Source organism: Lasioglossum baleicum, chromosome 3, assembly GCF_051020765.1.
Source record: "Lasioglossum baleicum chromosome 3, iyLasBale1, whole genome shotgun sequence".
Taxonomy (NCBI): domain Eukaryota; kingdom Metazoa; phylum Arthropoda; class Insecta; order Hymenoptera; family Halictidae; genus Lasioglossum; species Lasioglossum baleicum.
In genome coordinates, this window is record NC_134931.1 from 11,289,267 (window position 1) to 11,306,344 (window position 17,078).

Sequence of the window (17,078 nt, forward strand, 5' to 3'; positions counted from 1 at the left end):
TGTTTCTTAGATCCCAACAAAATAGCTACTCCCGGCCAGTCGTGTGAATGGTAGTCGCACAGTTGAAACGGGCAATCAACGATGTATATTTATTATAGGTATATATATAAAGATTATATATATATATTTATTATAGGTATATACATATAAAGACTATATATATATATATTTATTTATAAAATTTATATATAAATATGATAGCATGCAAATGGCAACGCCGTGTTCCAGTTGGATCACTCATGAGGTGTCGCTCGCACGATCGATGGCATCGCGTTCACGGGGTTCGTGTCAATACAAGGTTAGCCTTACTCTAGGAACACTGAAGGGGAGAGCAGGGAGCACACTCACACCTGACCCCAGTGAAACTCGTCAATTGCCAATTGTTTCATTTCTCTGCGGTTCCCGCGAGTCGACAAGTGAGCACGCGTTTCGCCGGACGTTTGCGGTGGCAATCGTTCGATTTCGTGAACTAAACAGACTGTGCGTTTCTTTCAGTCCTGGTCTTTACTTTTTATCCTCGGTCACTATCACGGCTCTGCTCTGACATGGTCATTGACAACAGTTCGCTACGAGGCTGCCCACTCGAGGCTGGCGAAGCGGTTCTTTAACGGGCGGGTTTCTTTTCCTTTTTGCGGTGAGATTCGTATTCGTACGCGAAGCGTGTCTAAACCGTCATGAGACAAGTATCGGTCCTCAGATGTCCACCATGGCATCAGCACCTTCTATTTTACCGACTACATACATATATTCGTGTCGACTCGGTCTAGCTGTCACGAACTATCTCACAGCCGGTTTTATGCAAACTTGATACTAAATTTTCTGTTAAACTTACAGAAAAAATCCGACAAAAACGTTTAACAAGGGCAAACAATATGTCAAATTTGTTACTGAAATGTCCCAAAATGGCCTAGAGAAAAGGTTACCCACGTTCAGCCTGAAATTGGTTGATGCCTCACAATAATGCACCGTCTTGCATTGCAATGTTAGTCAACGAGTTTTCGCCTAAAAAAAAGGTATTCCTGTGGTTGCACAGATTTGAGTCCACGCAATTTTTCTCTTTTCCAGAAATGAATGACGTTATTTGGACACCGTAGATAACATTTAAAAATTTTAAACTGATCAACTGGAAACAGTTACGATAGAAGAATTCCAGCACGGTTACCTGGGAAATAACTTTGCAATGACGTTCTCTTGAAGGGGATAATGCTAATTTATTATCAGCCGAGGCTTAAACGTTATCACCAAGCTAGTCTCATAGCTTTTTAGACACACTTCGTCCACGCAATACGTCGGCTGCGTTTGATATGCGAATATCGAGCGTACTTGAATCGAAACAAAAGTCAGACTTCGTGGAAGCATCGTAGACGTGTCTGGCCATCACGATCGCAGTCTTCCAATGATTTTGCCATCCCTTTTCGTAGGGGTCGGGTCAAAACAGGGAGCAAACGGTACTTCATTCAACACGAAACTCATCTACACACTTTGATATAATAGTAATCGTAATCAACGCAGTGAGAGGGGGGTGTGTGGGCGGATAGTGAAGGCGGGGGTGAACGTGAGAGGGCTATTTACGTACTCAAACAAGGTACACAAACATAGTGAGAACAGTGGAAGAGATCAGAGAGACAGTCCTCGGAGAAAAAATAAAAGGAAACAGAAGAGCGAGAGAGCGAGAGAGAGAGAGAGAGAGAGAGAGAAAGAGAGAGTAAACAAAGGAAAGTAACCGTATACAGTTGCTGCTAATTATACCAACGGGTGTCGTACACGTATAATATTATAATATAGATATATGCAAACAATATCGAGTGGGTAGTACAAGATTGGTTCAGCTAGGAATGTGGAAGGTGGTCGGGGTATATTCTAGACAAATAATCAGTGTCACAAAACACTTAAGAAGCCACTACGCCACGGAACCACCAATATGCATCGATGCAAATAAATCCATCTATGTATAATAATCTCGCAATTCTCAGTGACGATACGACTGATGTGAGTTAGTATGTGTGTCTCTGCGTGTTCACGTGTGGACCACTCGTTGCGCACCGTTGCAAAACGTATTCTCGCTATAATAGGATCATACTACTTCAGGATGTCTGCGATTGGACCGAATTCAGGGGTAGGCTAGGGAGTGTTCCTTTATCTACGCGTGTGTGTCTGTATGTATTGGGTCGTGTAACGTGAAATGTCAGATTTCAAACCATCTGCAATTTGATTGTCCAAGTGATTTTTTATTGAACGTTGAGAAGATGGATATATCCGAAAAAGTAATCCATGAAAAACTTTTTTATTTCTAATGAAATTTTTACCAACATATTCGTGAGACGGGAGTGTTCTGATAATAGAATGAATAACTCGAATTCACTCGAATCGTATACATGTGAAACATTCCAAGAATTGAGCAAGTAAATATGCTCCGAACAATGTCCCGTTTCGTATTAATCAGAAAAATGTCGCAAACATATTAGTAAAAATTTCAGATATCTCAGCAGATATCTCTTTCACATGTATATTGATATTACTATAATTAGAGCGATTGGAGAATCCTGCTCATCAGAATTGTGCGTCAGCACAAACCGCTTGACATTCGAACAAAAAACCATTTGAACAATCAAATTGCAGACGATTCGAAGCCTGTCATGTCATATCACACGATTCGGTTCAATGTACGAACGTGTCGTGTTCGTGTAGAGCGTGCGTGCGTGCTGCATCGCTATATCAATATAGAAATATACACAATCGGATGTCGTCGTTCATGTAAATGTCAGTGTCAATTGCCAATGCTGCCTTGCCTTCTGTGGGTAGCGTAGTTTCCTGAGACATGACCCATGCCATCACAGGACGACGTGGGGCACTGTATCAGCTCCTTGCCATCGCGACCACGAGGGGCGGGCCGAGGCGCAAAATTCAACGAATGCCGCCTCATATTCATACTGCACCGAATAACATCATCATTGAATAAAACAGACTTCAACGCGATTGCTCGTCTCTCGTATGCCTGACCGGTAAAACACGCGAGAACCGTCCCGTTGCTTGTACAGGACAGTTCTATGCTCGCTAACGACGTTACGCGATGGATCACGATTAATCGTAGAGGGGTGCGACAACCCGAAAATGTCGGGTTCGGGCGGGACAACGATCTTATTCGGGATCGGGACCTGCGCTCGAAAATTTCGAGATTCTCGAATATATCAGGATTCCCATATTCGGGTACTCGAATATATCAGGATTCTCAAATATTATAGGGAGTCCCAAATGTTCTTGGGAATCCCGATATATTTATTTGAGGACCATCGGGTACCCGACATTTTCAAGTTCTCGCACACCTCTATAACCACGTCCCATTTCAACATGTACTCTTCATCCACGAGAAGAATGGCACGCGAACTAACAGAGACGCAACGTGATATCTCCGAGACATCATTCGTAACACTAGCACAGTTCTGTTCCAGTCACACTCGACTTGTTTCCTTCGTCAACCGATCCAGGCTATTGCCAAATACAGTAGTGCACAATTAAGCACAGTCGGACTGAACACGTGAGGAGGTGACTTCAACCGGAAGAAGGAGAGGTGTTGAAAGGAAGGGAGGGAATTAACCAAATTTGATGTGGATTTTTAGGATACCGAATGGTTAAAGTATCCTCTGTTATGATAGATTTGGATTTTATAGTTTTGATTCTATTGATTAGATTATTCTGATTTGATATTCGTTACTTAACGTGTCAAGTGTGCGCTACTGTACTTGTAATTAGAAGTAAGAGGTATCAGGGGTTCTTAAAAGTTTCTCTGTGTCTTCTTTTCATGGAAGACGAATGCTACTGATCTCCCATGGATTTTATTGTGATACACCGTGCTGCATCGCGTTACATCGCGTTGCACCGTACCGCGTCGCATCGTTAGAGAACGGGATGGCAACCCGGAAAGTTTTATTGCGCCTCTCGCAACTTTTCCTTACTCCGACGCGGCGAAGAGGGAGGGGTGCCTCGTGTATGATGGCGGGCGTGATAGCGACATATGAGATAGAAAAAAAACATTCTGAAAAGTTCGGCTACGGTGGAGAAAGAGCAGGAAGAGAGCCGCGTCGAGAGGAGAGTGAGAGGGAGAGAGGGAGAAAGAGGGATGAAGGGATGGGGAACGGAAGGAATATATGCGCGGATCAGAGCCCGAAAGCAGTTTGCTTCTGCTTTTTTCTCGTCTCCTCGTAGTCTCGTAGATGAACGAACTACCGCCGGCTATGAGAAGCCTCGAAAACCTCGATGGCCCTTGAGTGGCCACGATATTGCCGGGCAACCGAGCCGACGGATGCGGACTTGAGTGCAATCCAACGGTACACCCCTGGAACGCTCTACCTTCGTATTTTCCCAACCTCCGTCTAACCGCTTTCCTCTGCCTTCGAATAAATGATAAGTCGTGATTCTTCCTTGTCCGTCCCTGTATCGCAGTTTATTATCGGGAAAGGTTATTACGGTGTAAAAACCCTGTTGTTGTTAAGGGTGTGTATTCCGAAATATTTGGTACTTACAACTTTGAGAATGGATAGCAAGTGGACTAACAGGATTAGACATTTTTCAGGCTGAATCAAACGTGTCGTTGTTAATTTAATATACACTGTTAGAGTATTATATGACGGGCAACGTGAAAATGGTAAAATGGTACTTTAGAGACATTTTAAAAATTCAGGATAGATGTGTAACATTAAAAATTCAGTGTGTGTAGAGTCTCTGACTTGACTGTCGAATCGTTGTCCTTTTTCATTTAATATATACTATTAGAGTAATTTCCATATTATAGATGATGTGCAAATGGTAAAATCTCTGAACTCAATGGTACTTCTCTAGTGGTCACCATTGCACTGCTTGGGTACTCTAGATAAGCAATTTCGATAATTGTGTCGTTTCTTGTTTAGAATACTTTAGAAAAGAACTAGTTAGCTTGAGTCTTCAAAATTGAGACGAATCCGTATTGTTGGAAACTCGAATGTTGGCATAGTCTGCGATTGATTCCCACTTTAATGACGATGTGCGTGTTCAGATGCATAGAGGAAAGCCACTCCCACTTCCTTCATTGGTCAAACGAGCGCAAGCAATGCTCACTGAGTGACAGAGTATACTTTTCTACCGCCTGTGCGCCAACTCCTGAGCTTCCAATAATGGTTATCTAAAATTGCAGCTTATTAAAAATAAATATGAAAAATATAAAGGACGTGGGTAAGCAATCAGTAAGCTCAATCTGCCAGGGTTAATTTTGCGACTTGAACGTTTCCTCGGAGGAACCAGGTCTGCTCAGAGGATGTGTTTGCCGGGGTCGATCAGAGAATCGAAAAAAGACGAGAGCAGTTTCGCAGGGCGGTATCCGAGGTGCATTTCAAGGATCTAACCACGACGGGACGACGGGACGGGATCTCGACCCATAATCCAGTGCGGTGGCAACTGATTATACCCCACCTCCCCTGCCGACCTTATCCACCCTTGGCAGCTCACCGCCTCCCACACCCTCGTTCCACCTCTCGCCTTATGCGCCGCCGAACCGCGCCTTCTCCACCATACCGCCCAAGCTTTACGTCAATTAGAATAAGGTTGGCACTTTCGGTACGAAGAGTAATTACTTTAATTAACAAAATGGAGGTAGGTATGCGCGACCTGCGCCTCCTCCTCCCTCTATGCCGATGTTAGCCGCCCCCGCCGTTGCCTACGTGCCTTTTCGGCCGCGAATATACAATATATTTCGCGAGAGAGATTCGCGCGACCCTTTCCGCAAGGCAAGTACCAAATCCGCGACGCTCGCATGCACGGTGTTCCTCGTGGACGTTTGTCCGGCTCATTTGGTCACCGTCGACCCACCAGAATTGAACGTCCGCTACGATTTTACTTCTAATTCCATTATCTCTCATTCTACTACGTTACCCATGATTAGGGATACTTGCGATGTCGTCGAATACACAGTTTTTAAATTCTTGATCTTGTGTTATTTCTTGACATGGAGAAAGATATAATGAACTCGGGACTCTGTTATTTAACTTGTCTTGAACATCCGGTAATTAAAAAGACAAATACCTTTGACTTTAACAGAATTTTAAGACTTCAACAGTTTTTCGTAAGAAATACATCCTTATCAAAGTGAACACACTGAGACTAGTTCTTTAATTTACCATTATTGAGATCAATGAATGTATTTCTTTGAACATATACTATATGATAAAAAAGCTGAAAGTCAAACTAAAATGTATTCTCGTTGAAGGATCATCGTCGTATACTCTTTAATTAAAGATGGTTCTTTATGATATAATAGCAAAGATTAAATATAATCTCACGAAAGAGACACAATTTTGTATTTTTTACAATTTCCATAAACTTCAAATAAAATCTTTCGAGATTTTCATCAACGAAACGACATCGCAAGTGTCTCTAACACAAGATCTCAAAGAGCAAGAATTTAATTTGATAGATACAGGATTTACGTTTAATGAACCGGAAACGTCATTTTAACAACCGCGACGCTACGATTTAGGGTAGAAGAAGTCATTATGTTCCTTACCTATCGTCTTTACCGGCGGGTTTATCAAGTGGTCCGACCGTGTGTTGCGGTGGCGGCATACTATAGCAAGGTGTCGGCGTGTATCCTGCTGGGATTTGGTAACCGGAAGTCACAGGTCCGCCGGGATAAGTTGCACCGCAATTGTAGCCAGTGGTGGGATACGGGGTGTAAGTGTTTCCAGGGTATTCTGGTTGAACACCTGTCATACCGTAACCTGGATGCGGGCTCATCGGTCCATATCCTGTCAACAAAAACAATTTAATTCATGATTACTATAATTTATAGTTCTATATTTAATTTATAGTTAAATTATAGTTTCAGTTTCAGAGAAAATTACATTCTGCATCATTGTTCCTGCATTTATCTGGTTACTTGTCGACTTTTGGATGGACCACAAAATTTTGTCGTTTCGTTTTTCGTTTATGCATGTATGATAAAAACGGGTGGGTGTAAATTGCGATAGGAGGAAGATTAAATGAATTGGAGACTATCAACACATTGTTTACTACTTAATGAAACTGCAAAAGACAGACAGAGGCTCCTAGTTGGATCCTATGACCTAAAAGTAATGCACAGAATTTTTATAAAAATGATCGAAATAAAAATGAACATTAGAAACGGACAGGTACATTTAAAGATGTTATAATTTTCGAAAATTGAATTGCATTCATTTAGAGAAGGACATATTTTTAATCGAACGAAGCTGATCCGGTCGTACGTTTTTTTGACTTCTTTCAAAGAAGTATATGAATTTTTATACATTTCTTTTGAAGGTTTGATTTCACAAAGCAGTAGCAGCATTTCGGTAGAAGCGCAGAAGAAGATGTAATTTTTTCGTCGGAAGAATAGAAGAGAATGGAACTTTTTCACTTGGCACGGTGGACGCGATTATCAGCTCTCGCAGTATAATTCATTATTCGGGATGCACCGGGAGCGTTTCAATTTGACGAGGATCCCTTAATATGCTCGCGGGCCACAGAGAGTTGGCGCCGAGAGGAAGTGCAATAACGAAGCGAATAAAGAACTGTAACAAAACAGGAAGCGGTTGGCGAGCGGTGGAAGTTCCAGGGCGACCCGCGCGGCTTGATTAACCGTTGTAAAATCTACGCATTTATTTACTGGCAAGAATTCATTTCGTCCGCAGTGCAAATAGCCGTCGGTCGGGGAGGGCCGGCGTGGGTGCGACGGTCGCTTGGACACGACGACGTGCCGAACGAACGAAACGAAACGAACGAAACCAACCAACGAAACGAAACGAACGGACCGACGAACGAAACGTACATGCCGGTGTGTGCTCGAATGTTTCAATTTCAATAACTACTCCCCAGCGTCGGAGTCCGCACAATATTGGCCGCGCCGGACTTTTGCCGGCTACGTGTACGCGAAATATTGATAATTAACAATGGTCGTGTACTGCCACAGGGGGGATGGTCCCAGCAGGAAGGGTGCCCACGCACATCTACGGGAAGGGTGGAAAGAGGATGAGAGGAGTGAAAGAGACGGACAGGGACGAAGAGAATGGGCTGTAGGTTTGGAATGCCAAGGCACAGAGAGGCCGAGGAAAATGAGAGTCGGGGCCATAGGTGCCTATTATGGCAGTCATGTACTGTTCTGGCGAATTTTTATTCGACCATTGTAACCGCGTATCGCTCTCTTTCTTTCTCGCTCTATCTCCCTCTCCCTCCTCCTCCTTCTCCTCCTCCTACCACACCATCCCGGCGCCACCCCCGAGGGCGTCGAGCTCTTTGTCCTCTTTCGGATCCCTCATCCGCGAATCTCCTCGCTCGCGCAACCCCCTCATATCGTTCACCGTTACACGTCGACGATGTAGCGACATGCCGCCTGGCTCTCCTGTGTTTCGTGCGTGCACACCCGATGAAATTTAGAACACAGTGGACACCATGGTAGCTACCTGCTTCTCCTACCGTACACCGTGGCCCCGTGTTTGACCTCCAAGATCGTTGCCATAATTCACTTCGGCGTCTCTCTTCTCTGTTCAACACGATCCCCCGATCGCTCGGACCATAACCACGCGAACTTGAGAACCCTCTCGTTTCTTCAGAGCTGATAAATCGCGCAAAATGATCGAAAGAGCCTGGAGATGTCAACCACTAATAGGTAGGTGGCCTCCCCGAGGGGTAGACAATTTTTTCAAATTTTTAGACTGCGCAATTTACGCGTTTATGACGACAATGGATGAAGTTGCTCCGAGGGCAAACACTTTTTTACTAAATTATTATACAAGGAAATAGAATCGAAAAATTAAAAGATTTAGAGATTTTAATTAATTACAGTTTGTCTCTGGACTTTCGTTTTTGAGAAAATCGAGATTGAAAATTCGTCGGTGACGCGTGCTATTACTCATAGTCGTTAATATTAGTATTAATATTAATATTATACATATTGTATTAATATTAGTCAGACGTGTTTGATCATGACCAGGCAATACTACTTCCCCTGAACGCTAGGACTCGCGTAGCCGTTATGCAATTGTTTTCTGATACTATCTTTGTGGTATGTATTGTATGTATATTATTAATTTCCTTTGAACCGAAATTACATTGTATTTTTTGTTGCTATCGATGTAAAATAAGTACAACCTTCCTTCTTCATTTAAGCAATTGTGAACAAAAAAGGAGCTCTAATCACTGGAACCGTAAAAACCAATCGTAATGCGGGGGGTTAAAGAATATGTTAATTTCCGGAGCTCTATTATCTCCCCATCGAACCCGGTGATTGAGTAATTACCTAAACGACAACGGCGCGGCGCGTTCCAAAGGCAGGTTGTCGGCGCAGTTTAAACGACAAGGGAGTTAACAACGACTTGCCAAGATGAATGTTCGCGATAGGATGCTCGGGACAGTCGCGGGTCATAAAGCGTTACCGGGAGATGGATGATGAGTTGTCTGCCAAGTTAAGCGATAAACAGTGATAGCTCACCGGTGGGATCACGGTAGGCGTCCATGTAGTGGGAACCGCCACTGTCGGGGGTGCTTTCTCGACTGTACGCAGTGACGTGCACACCGGGTGGTGGGAATCCTGGTACAGGCCTGATTCCTGGACCCCCGCTGAAATTCACCGGCTCGTTCGCCGTCGAGAAGTCTACCGGCTCGGTTTGCTCCTCGATTGGTCTGGGTGCTGGGAATCCCGATCCGACCGGCACCGCAACAGCCTCACCGTGACCAGTTGGATACTGGGGGCTGGGCGCGCCGCTGTAATCAGATCACAGTGATGTACGACTTAATACATCTTCCTGCTACTGCTGTTGTCGCAGTGTTTGTTGAAATTCCAGAAAAATAAGATCTCTGAGACCTGTTCTTTGAAATTGAATTTTTAAAAAAATTAAAGCTCTGGTTCAGAAGTTTATAGGACTTTGTTAGAGATTATTGCTCGTGAAAATCTGTACTTGTCTTATCTATACTGCTACTGCATAAGTTGTTGCATATGGAATATCCGATTTTATGATGTAAACGTACCGAAGGTTTTGATCAAGAAATATTATTACGATGTACAGGTTCATTATACACCATTTCAAGGTACAAAGCTGATCTTCAAGGATTTCTCTTAAAGTTTTATTTAGATATATATATATATATATATATATATATATATATAAATATACTTTTATATAATGTTTTGATACGTGTGTAAAAGTGATTTTAGCTATGATTCAAAAGATTTGCGATTACCTGTGGAGCCTGTTCACACTGAGATCTAGGGTCTGTCCCTGCGGACTCGGCACCTGAGGACTCGCCGTCAAATGTGGACTTGCTGCCGCTTGAGGACTGCCACCTACAGTTTGACCGCCACCGTACTGTGGGCTTAGACTGTTAGAACCGTATGGCGGTGCCTGTAAACGGTAACATTGATTCTATAAGCGTTTCAGTGACTCGAAATCGTTTATAGTTTCGTGCAGTTACAAAATAAAGACGGACCTGTGGACTCGTGGATGTGACGCTGGAAGTTGACAAGTCCATCACAGAGCCGCCTGGCGAAGTTGGAGGGCCTCCAGGCTTTTGCATCTGCTGGACCTGTGCTACTGTGACACATTTCACTGTAACAGTTATACATTCATTTTCTACATGACTGTGTAAACGATAAGATCATCAAACTTGAAATTCAGTAGAGCTTTAACAGAGTGATTGAATGGCATATGTTAAATTAATTAAAAAGTCGAAACCAGATGATGAACGCAATAAAATAACGGGAGGACGATAGGGGATATGGATTAACCTAAAGATCAACCTAAATTAGAAATGGTACCCGAACCGAACATCGTTCCCAGCTCGACAAGACCACAAGTAACCATAACAAAACACAGTATCAAATAAGGAGACAGTTTAGAACATCGCACAAGTATCTCACCATCCTCAGTCTTCATCATCCCAGCAGCCGTGGCAGCAGCCATCGCCATCTGATGCTGTTGCGCGGCGGCCGCAGCCTCCTGATGGTACACCCGTTCCTGTTCCTCCGGCGTCATCCCAGTCTGCCCCAGATAATACATATTCGTCCTAGAATGCAGCTGCTGTTGCTGCTGCTGTTGTTGTTGCTGCTGCTGTTGCTGCTGCTGCTGCTGTTGTTGCTGTTGCGAGGATATAGGTGGACAGCCTTGAGTATCGTATCTGTCGTACGCAGATGTGGTACCAGGATCGTAAGGCCGATGATTGGCAGCGCTCGCCACGGCGTTTTCGTATCCTCTCGCTGTTGCGATCTCATTCGAATAGGACACGACCGGTCTGGCGATATTACTCGTTGCCGGGTGCATGTAGGCTCTTGCGTGTTCCGCGGACCTGTGATGATAAAGTTCCTCGCTGGTGGTAGCAGCCGCGGCTGCTGCCACCGCCATCATCGCTGCTGGTTCGTATGGGGACCTTTGGGACATCTGATGGCTCATCCTCGTGTCTTCTACCATCGGCATAGGGTACGCGACAGTGGGCTGCATCGGCAGGACGTGGTGCGTAGGATGCTGGCTTGGATGATGTATCGTCGCCCCGATGGATCCCCTGGATCCCATGGCGTCCATCGAGGATAACGACGAAGAGTTCGAGTCTTGGTTCATGTACGAGTCATAAGTGGGTCTCACGGTAGGAGGCGGGGGTGGTGGAGGTGAATTCACTCGACAGGAGGCAGTGTCTTCCGTTTTTGGGACCAACAAGTCCGACGTCGTCTGGCCTCTGGCCGGCAACGTGTTGCAGCAACTGCCGCTCGGCGTCATGCTTTCAGTTTTAGGGACTACTTTCGCGGTGCGGGAAGACGGGCTCTCTTCAGGTGTCTTCGGCGGCTTCACGTTGAGCCCGGTGCCCTTCGTTGTCGCGTAGTAGTCATAACTCAGGCTATTCAGCACAGGTTTCGTGTCCTGCGTCGTGGAACCGTACTGGGAGTAGCTCTTGCAATCCATCGATGGAGGCAACAGGTTCGTACTGATGTACTCTGGCGGGATTCCGGACACTGGGGTAAACAGACAATGTTTATTTTGCGTTTATGTGAATGATGATTATGTTCATGGTTGTATTGAAATATTGTTAATAGTGTGTCGTATTCGCTACGCAGCAAGTTGAAATGAAATCTTGCAACTACGGTGGCGCATACAGTGGTGCGAAGGGCGTGCAGCCAGATGCTGAAAGTGAAGCTGTGGGGATGACGTGTTGACAGCTGTGTTCCATTCTTTTATCGATTCTTTGAAATATTCGAAGGACTAGCCAGACAGTAGTTGCCTTTGGTTCCAGATGATACGTGACACAAGATTCGAATGTTGAAATATTTTTATCGGAGGGTATTTATTCAAGATTAATTCAAATTTTGCACCCTTAAATCTTGTTTTTTCGAATTTTTTAGCCGATAGTATTTCCCGGAGAGTCATGACCGGCATTCAAATCTCCACGCTACGATCAATTGATCAAAATGTTCGATCCACATCAGTGTTCCTCACAGCTTCATTCATCTCCCCTGGAATTTTCCGAGATCTAACATTGACATTTCATTGATCCGGACCTTGTTCATATAAAAAATACGCGAGATACCCAGGAAGTAAGTTCCAGTTGGCCATATAAAAGTAACGAAATTTTATATTTTCAAAATAATCATCCTTAAACTATGTTTGTACGTCATTTCCAACGTTAACGAGATCTTAAGATCTCGAGTCCGATCTCTGTACAGTAAGTCTCCTGTTGGAATTATTTTCCCAACGTTACTGAATTGCAGCTAACTTTGTCAGCATTATTTTGTCTGGTACATGTCATTTAACCCTTGATAAAGCAGCCACGAAGCATGCTTGGGCAACGTAGAAGGAAAACAGTTTCAGAAGGATAAGGCGCCCACTGAAAAGCCTTCTCGATCGAAGCTGTATGGGCGAGGAAAGTCCGAAATCTCAGATTATACATGCAGCAGTTTTTACTATTGAGGCTTTTTGGGTAACAGCCGTTTCCTTTTGGAATTATTTTCACTACGTTCCTGAAGCATTCTAACCGTTCATGAAGCTAGCAACGAAGTGCAATGCTTGCGAAGCATTGTAGAAAGAGAACAGTTCTAAAAGTACTCGGCTTACAGCCTGAAGCCTTCGCAGTGGAAAGCGTAGGATGGCGTATGGGCCGTGAAAGTCCGAAATCTGAGATTACACATCCAGCTGCTTGAGGAATGGCGTTGCTCGGATCGGCGATCGCAATCGGCCAATAAAAAAAGCGGCGGAAAACTGTGGATCGCATGAACGGGAGAACCAGCACGGAACGATCCGGGGTCTCTCGCGGGCGGATTACTTAGCCCGGTTTGTGTGCTGTGGAGCTTAAGTCCCCCGATCTGATTTCGCGATGGGGTCGTGGCCACACGCGTGGATTTACGTGCGGGCGAAATTCCAGGCACGTTTGAGGGCCGGTTGGTGCCAATCCGCCTTACCTTGAGCCTTGTGTCGTGCCTCGCGTGCGGCCTGCTTATTGGCCGCGGCAATGGGACATCCGGACAGGCTCCTGTGCGTGTTCCGGTTCGAGCTGACATGGCCACGGCCGTTGCAACCAGGCGTCGGGCATTTCAAAATAGTCTCATGCATCGCCAGAACTGCGAGAACCCAGAGACACGTGGCGTGGTTACAGAAACGTTCCTCAGAACCGTGGGCTCGCTAGAACCGTCGAGCCACATCCGCGCGCACATCGAACACGACCGGAAGGATTTGGCGATATCGTTCCTCTCGTATGCGTTGAGTATAATTGTTCCGAGTGATCGTTCGTTTCAGACACGCTCTTTGTCAACGGTATAGACAGGAGAGAACCAAAGAGAAACAATAAGGAGGAGATACAGAGAGAAAGAGAAAGAGAGAGAAAGAGAGAGAGAGAGAGAGAGAGAGAGAGTGTGAGAGCGAATAAAGGGATACAACAAACGTCACGGGATGAAATACAAAATCAATGTGTAGAACAGTACAATCAAGTATACCGAGCGGGTAGAGAGAAACTCAAGTAAAGACATAATCAATCCAGTGAAAAATTATAAGACAAAAACTTGCAGTCGGTGTATACTGTGGTCGGGCTGTGTTCTGTGTCGGGACAGGTGGTTCAGAGTCTCATCGGACGCTGCATGTTACGTGCAAGTTCCTCAGCTTCACAAACAATACGTTCATGAAATCAATCAATCCGAGAAATGTCTTATAAATCATTGTTCTATCATTTCGAAAGCGTTCGAAGTTCAAACTGTAAAACGGGACTTGGTTTTAACACAAAGGTGCTATTTAACTTCTTTGGAACGAAACTGAAATGTAAGGACTTCAGAGTAGACTACGGATTTTACGCATTTGTAACAACAAATCTATAGTTGCAACTTGAAACAGCAGCAAGATTAATAGAATTTAAGGATATTCATCTTTCTAACATTATTACCATTAGAATTAGCGAACTAGTTAAACTGACTGGATCCTAACTTTTTCCTTCACAATTAGTGAAATTATAAACACGTTACCATAAAAAATTGTTGATCCTCTTCATTAACGAAGATATAGCAATAAAACTTGTATAAAGCTTTGTGATTATTACAAAGCAATATACTCGGTAGTTCTAGTGTTAAGGACAGAAAAATACTTTTATTAGGCTGCTATGTCTCACGACGTATGCAGAATGTTTTCGCATAAGGATCCGCAGTCTGCTTGCGAGTTAAGAAACGAGGAGTTTCATCTGGACTAACTGGTCCCATGTATCGTTCTTAACGAGAGAGGAGAGAAGGAGAATTTACAGGTGTTCTCTGACTGATTTTTCTGTGGGGGGGGGGGGGTCCCATACGGTTCCCGAACGTGACTGCAGGGGTTCGCAGGAGTGTGTGATCGCCGTTTAATTATACTCAATCGCAGATATCCTCCGTTCGGTTACTGGCGCGCGCTAATCACGCATCTACCGAGTGACGGTGCCACCCGTGTCTCGAGTTCTCCAGACGGCCAACTTAACCAAGTACGTAAAGAGTGTGGTGATAATTTTCTACTGATAATGAGTAACTACGAACAGAACGATAAATCAAAACGGAAGTGAACGCAATCAATAAAGCTCTCTACCCCGCAAACTGAAAAGCACAAAGAACGTAACAGACAGACACATAGACACACACAGAGACGGGCGATTACGCGCCCGTGTATCATTTTCATTTCTTTTCTTTTCTTTACCAATTATACGTCACGGTGAAGCAGATATCTTTCACTTTCGTTTCGTTGTGTCGCGTGGCTGTGTATCGACCGGAAGCGAGGAAGCCTCGGAATTTAGACGAATTTAGAAATGAACGTGTACGCGAGTAAAAATGAAAATCACGTGAAACTATTCAAGATGTATCGGTGGAATTACGTTGGATGGTGCTGATTAGAGGTATGAAAAATGTACGCAGTATTCCCTCGCTATGGTCTCTTTGATCAGAGAATTTAGAGAGCAGTAGATATTGTTGCGGGATTGTTTCATTGGCCGACGGATTGAGAACGCGACATTGGACCCGCCCACTGCGAGTTGCCGTTGGTGGGGGTAGCGATCGTACGGAGAGTTCGAATAGTGGAACTATAGGGAGGGAATACTGAACTGTGATTGGCGCTCGCTAGTTTGCTCGCTCGCTCACTACTGCCTTGCCCTGTCGCGTGTAAAAGGCGATCTCGCAAAAAGAAGATGCATCTATGTAACTACGATAAGTAACAATGTTTTCGGTGCAGGCTACTTACTTTCTGGCGTCAGTTTATCCTTCCTTGGACAACCGGACAGGCTGGAATCACAATAATAAAAAACGTTGAGGCTTCCTTGTAATTTACGTTCAGCAACAAACATTTTAAAATTACGGGAATACTACAAGAATCCTATTATATAAAATTTCGAAACGATGACAATACTACATCGATTATCAAATGTTTAATCTGAAACGTTTTCAAACATATTCTCATTCATTTGATACTAAATTATACATTCCGGTTTGTTCTCATCGTATTTTTAAACATACGTTCACAATTCAGAAATCATTCAATTTATCAGCCAAATATTCCACGAACTCGTCAGAGATTAATTGAAGGATAGTTTATATGGGCTCTCCCGATGGTATCTATTGCAAAATCGACAATGTCTATTGTAGTAGGATTCGGTCACGATTCGATGTACCAAATCGGCTTTGCCAATGTCGGTAACGATTCACACACCGCTCGGGCGTCGGTGTTTCCCTCGTAGCGCGTAGGTGTCTAATCGACCAGGGCAAAGTGCAGAGCGCAGGTTAATTACCGATAATTGCTTACCTGCGGTGGTGAGAGTAGAGCCCGGTCACGTGACCCTGCCCCGTGCAGCCTGGGGTCGGGCACTTGTTGCCCTCTGTAACAAATCAAATCACCGCAATCGGTCAGATCTCGTATGGCCAATCGCCATGCTTTTCATCATGGACTTTAAACACAAATATCTAGTACGCCCTCCTTCTATTACCACTCTGTTCCTGAAGAAACTTTCTTTTTATTTTCTTGGTACAGTTAGTAAGCCTCTAACGTATTAACTACCATCAATTAAAACGAAATTCTAAATAATTACCCTTACTACGAAATAAATTTGGAAAAATACAGGAGTCTCGGAGAAATATTCAGATCTAATTAGTAGGATAAATTTTTGCTGATGGTCTTTTTTTAGTATACAGTAGAACCTGGATCATTCGAATACGTGTTATAGACGCGGGCAATTTAATCTACATCGATTCTCATATGCAACACGACTCATTGTTCAAATTAATAAAGAGTTAAATTAATAAACTGCTGTATTATCCGAACGCTCATATTCTACTGATTAGTATGAGGTTCTGCAGCAATGAGAATGCGTTTAGAAATGTTCCACTGTGTTCGGTAAAGCAGCATTATTTTTCTAAACAACGCTTCCCAAATTTTTACGTGTTCCATTCACATCGTTTCACACGTGCGCAGCACATTTAAATTCGCCGCGAATGAAGAGGAATTCGCAGCGATGGCATTCACGTGTACGGACTGTTAACGCGTGCCGTTCCACTGCGAATAGCGGACGCAACATCGATCTCATTGATAGCGAGCCATTTAATTTAAACTAACAGCCCGGGTCGGTTT

General features: G+C 44.1%; 1 protein-coding gene across 9 annotated transcripts in view; it reads right to left on the reverse strand.

The window, feature by feature from the left end:
• Positions 1–17,078, reverse strand: part of LOC143207473 (uncharacterized) — a 398,430-nt gene that overhangs the window by 9,153 nt on the left and 372,199 nt on the right. For 8 of the 9 annotated variants that reach the window (XM_076420989.1, XM_076420988.1, XM_076420987.1 and 5 more), the window contains 9 exons: positions 16,257–16,329; positions 15,699–15,739; positions 13,421–13,579; positions 10,898–11,980; positions 10,468–10,586; positions 10,222–10,382; positions 9,473–9,744; positions 6,533–6,773; positions 2,790–2,930 (listed from right to left, as the gene is read on the reverse strand). In XM_076420989.1, coding sequence (XP_076277104.1) covers positions 2,790–2,930; positions 6,533–6,773; positions 9,473–9,744; positions 10,222–10,382; positions 10,468–10,586; positions 10,898–11,980; positions 13,421–13,579; positions 15,699–15,739; positions 16,257–16,329 — 2,290 coding nt within the window. The remainder of the gene's footprint in view (positions 1–2,789; positions 2,931–6,532; positions 6,774–9,472; positions 9,745–10,221; positions 10,383–10,467; positions 10,587–10,897; positions 11,981–13,420; positions 13,580–15,698; positions 15,740–16,256; positions 16,330–17,078) is intronic. The other variant, XM_076420990.1, reaches the window with a different exon arrangement.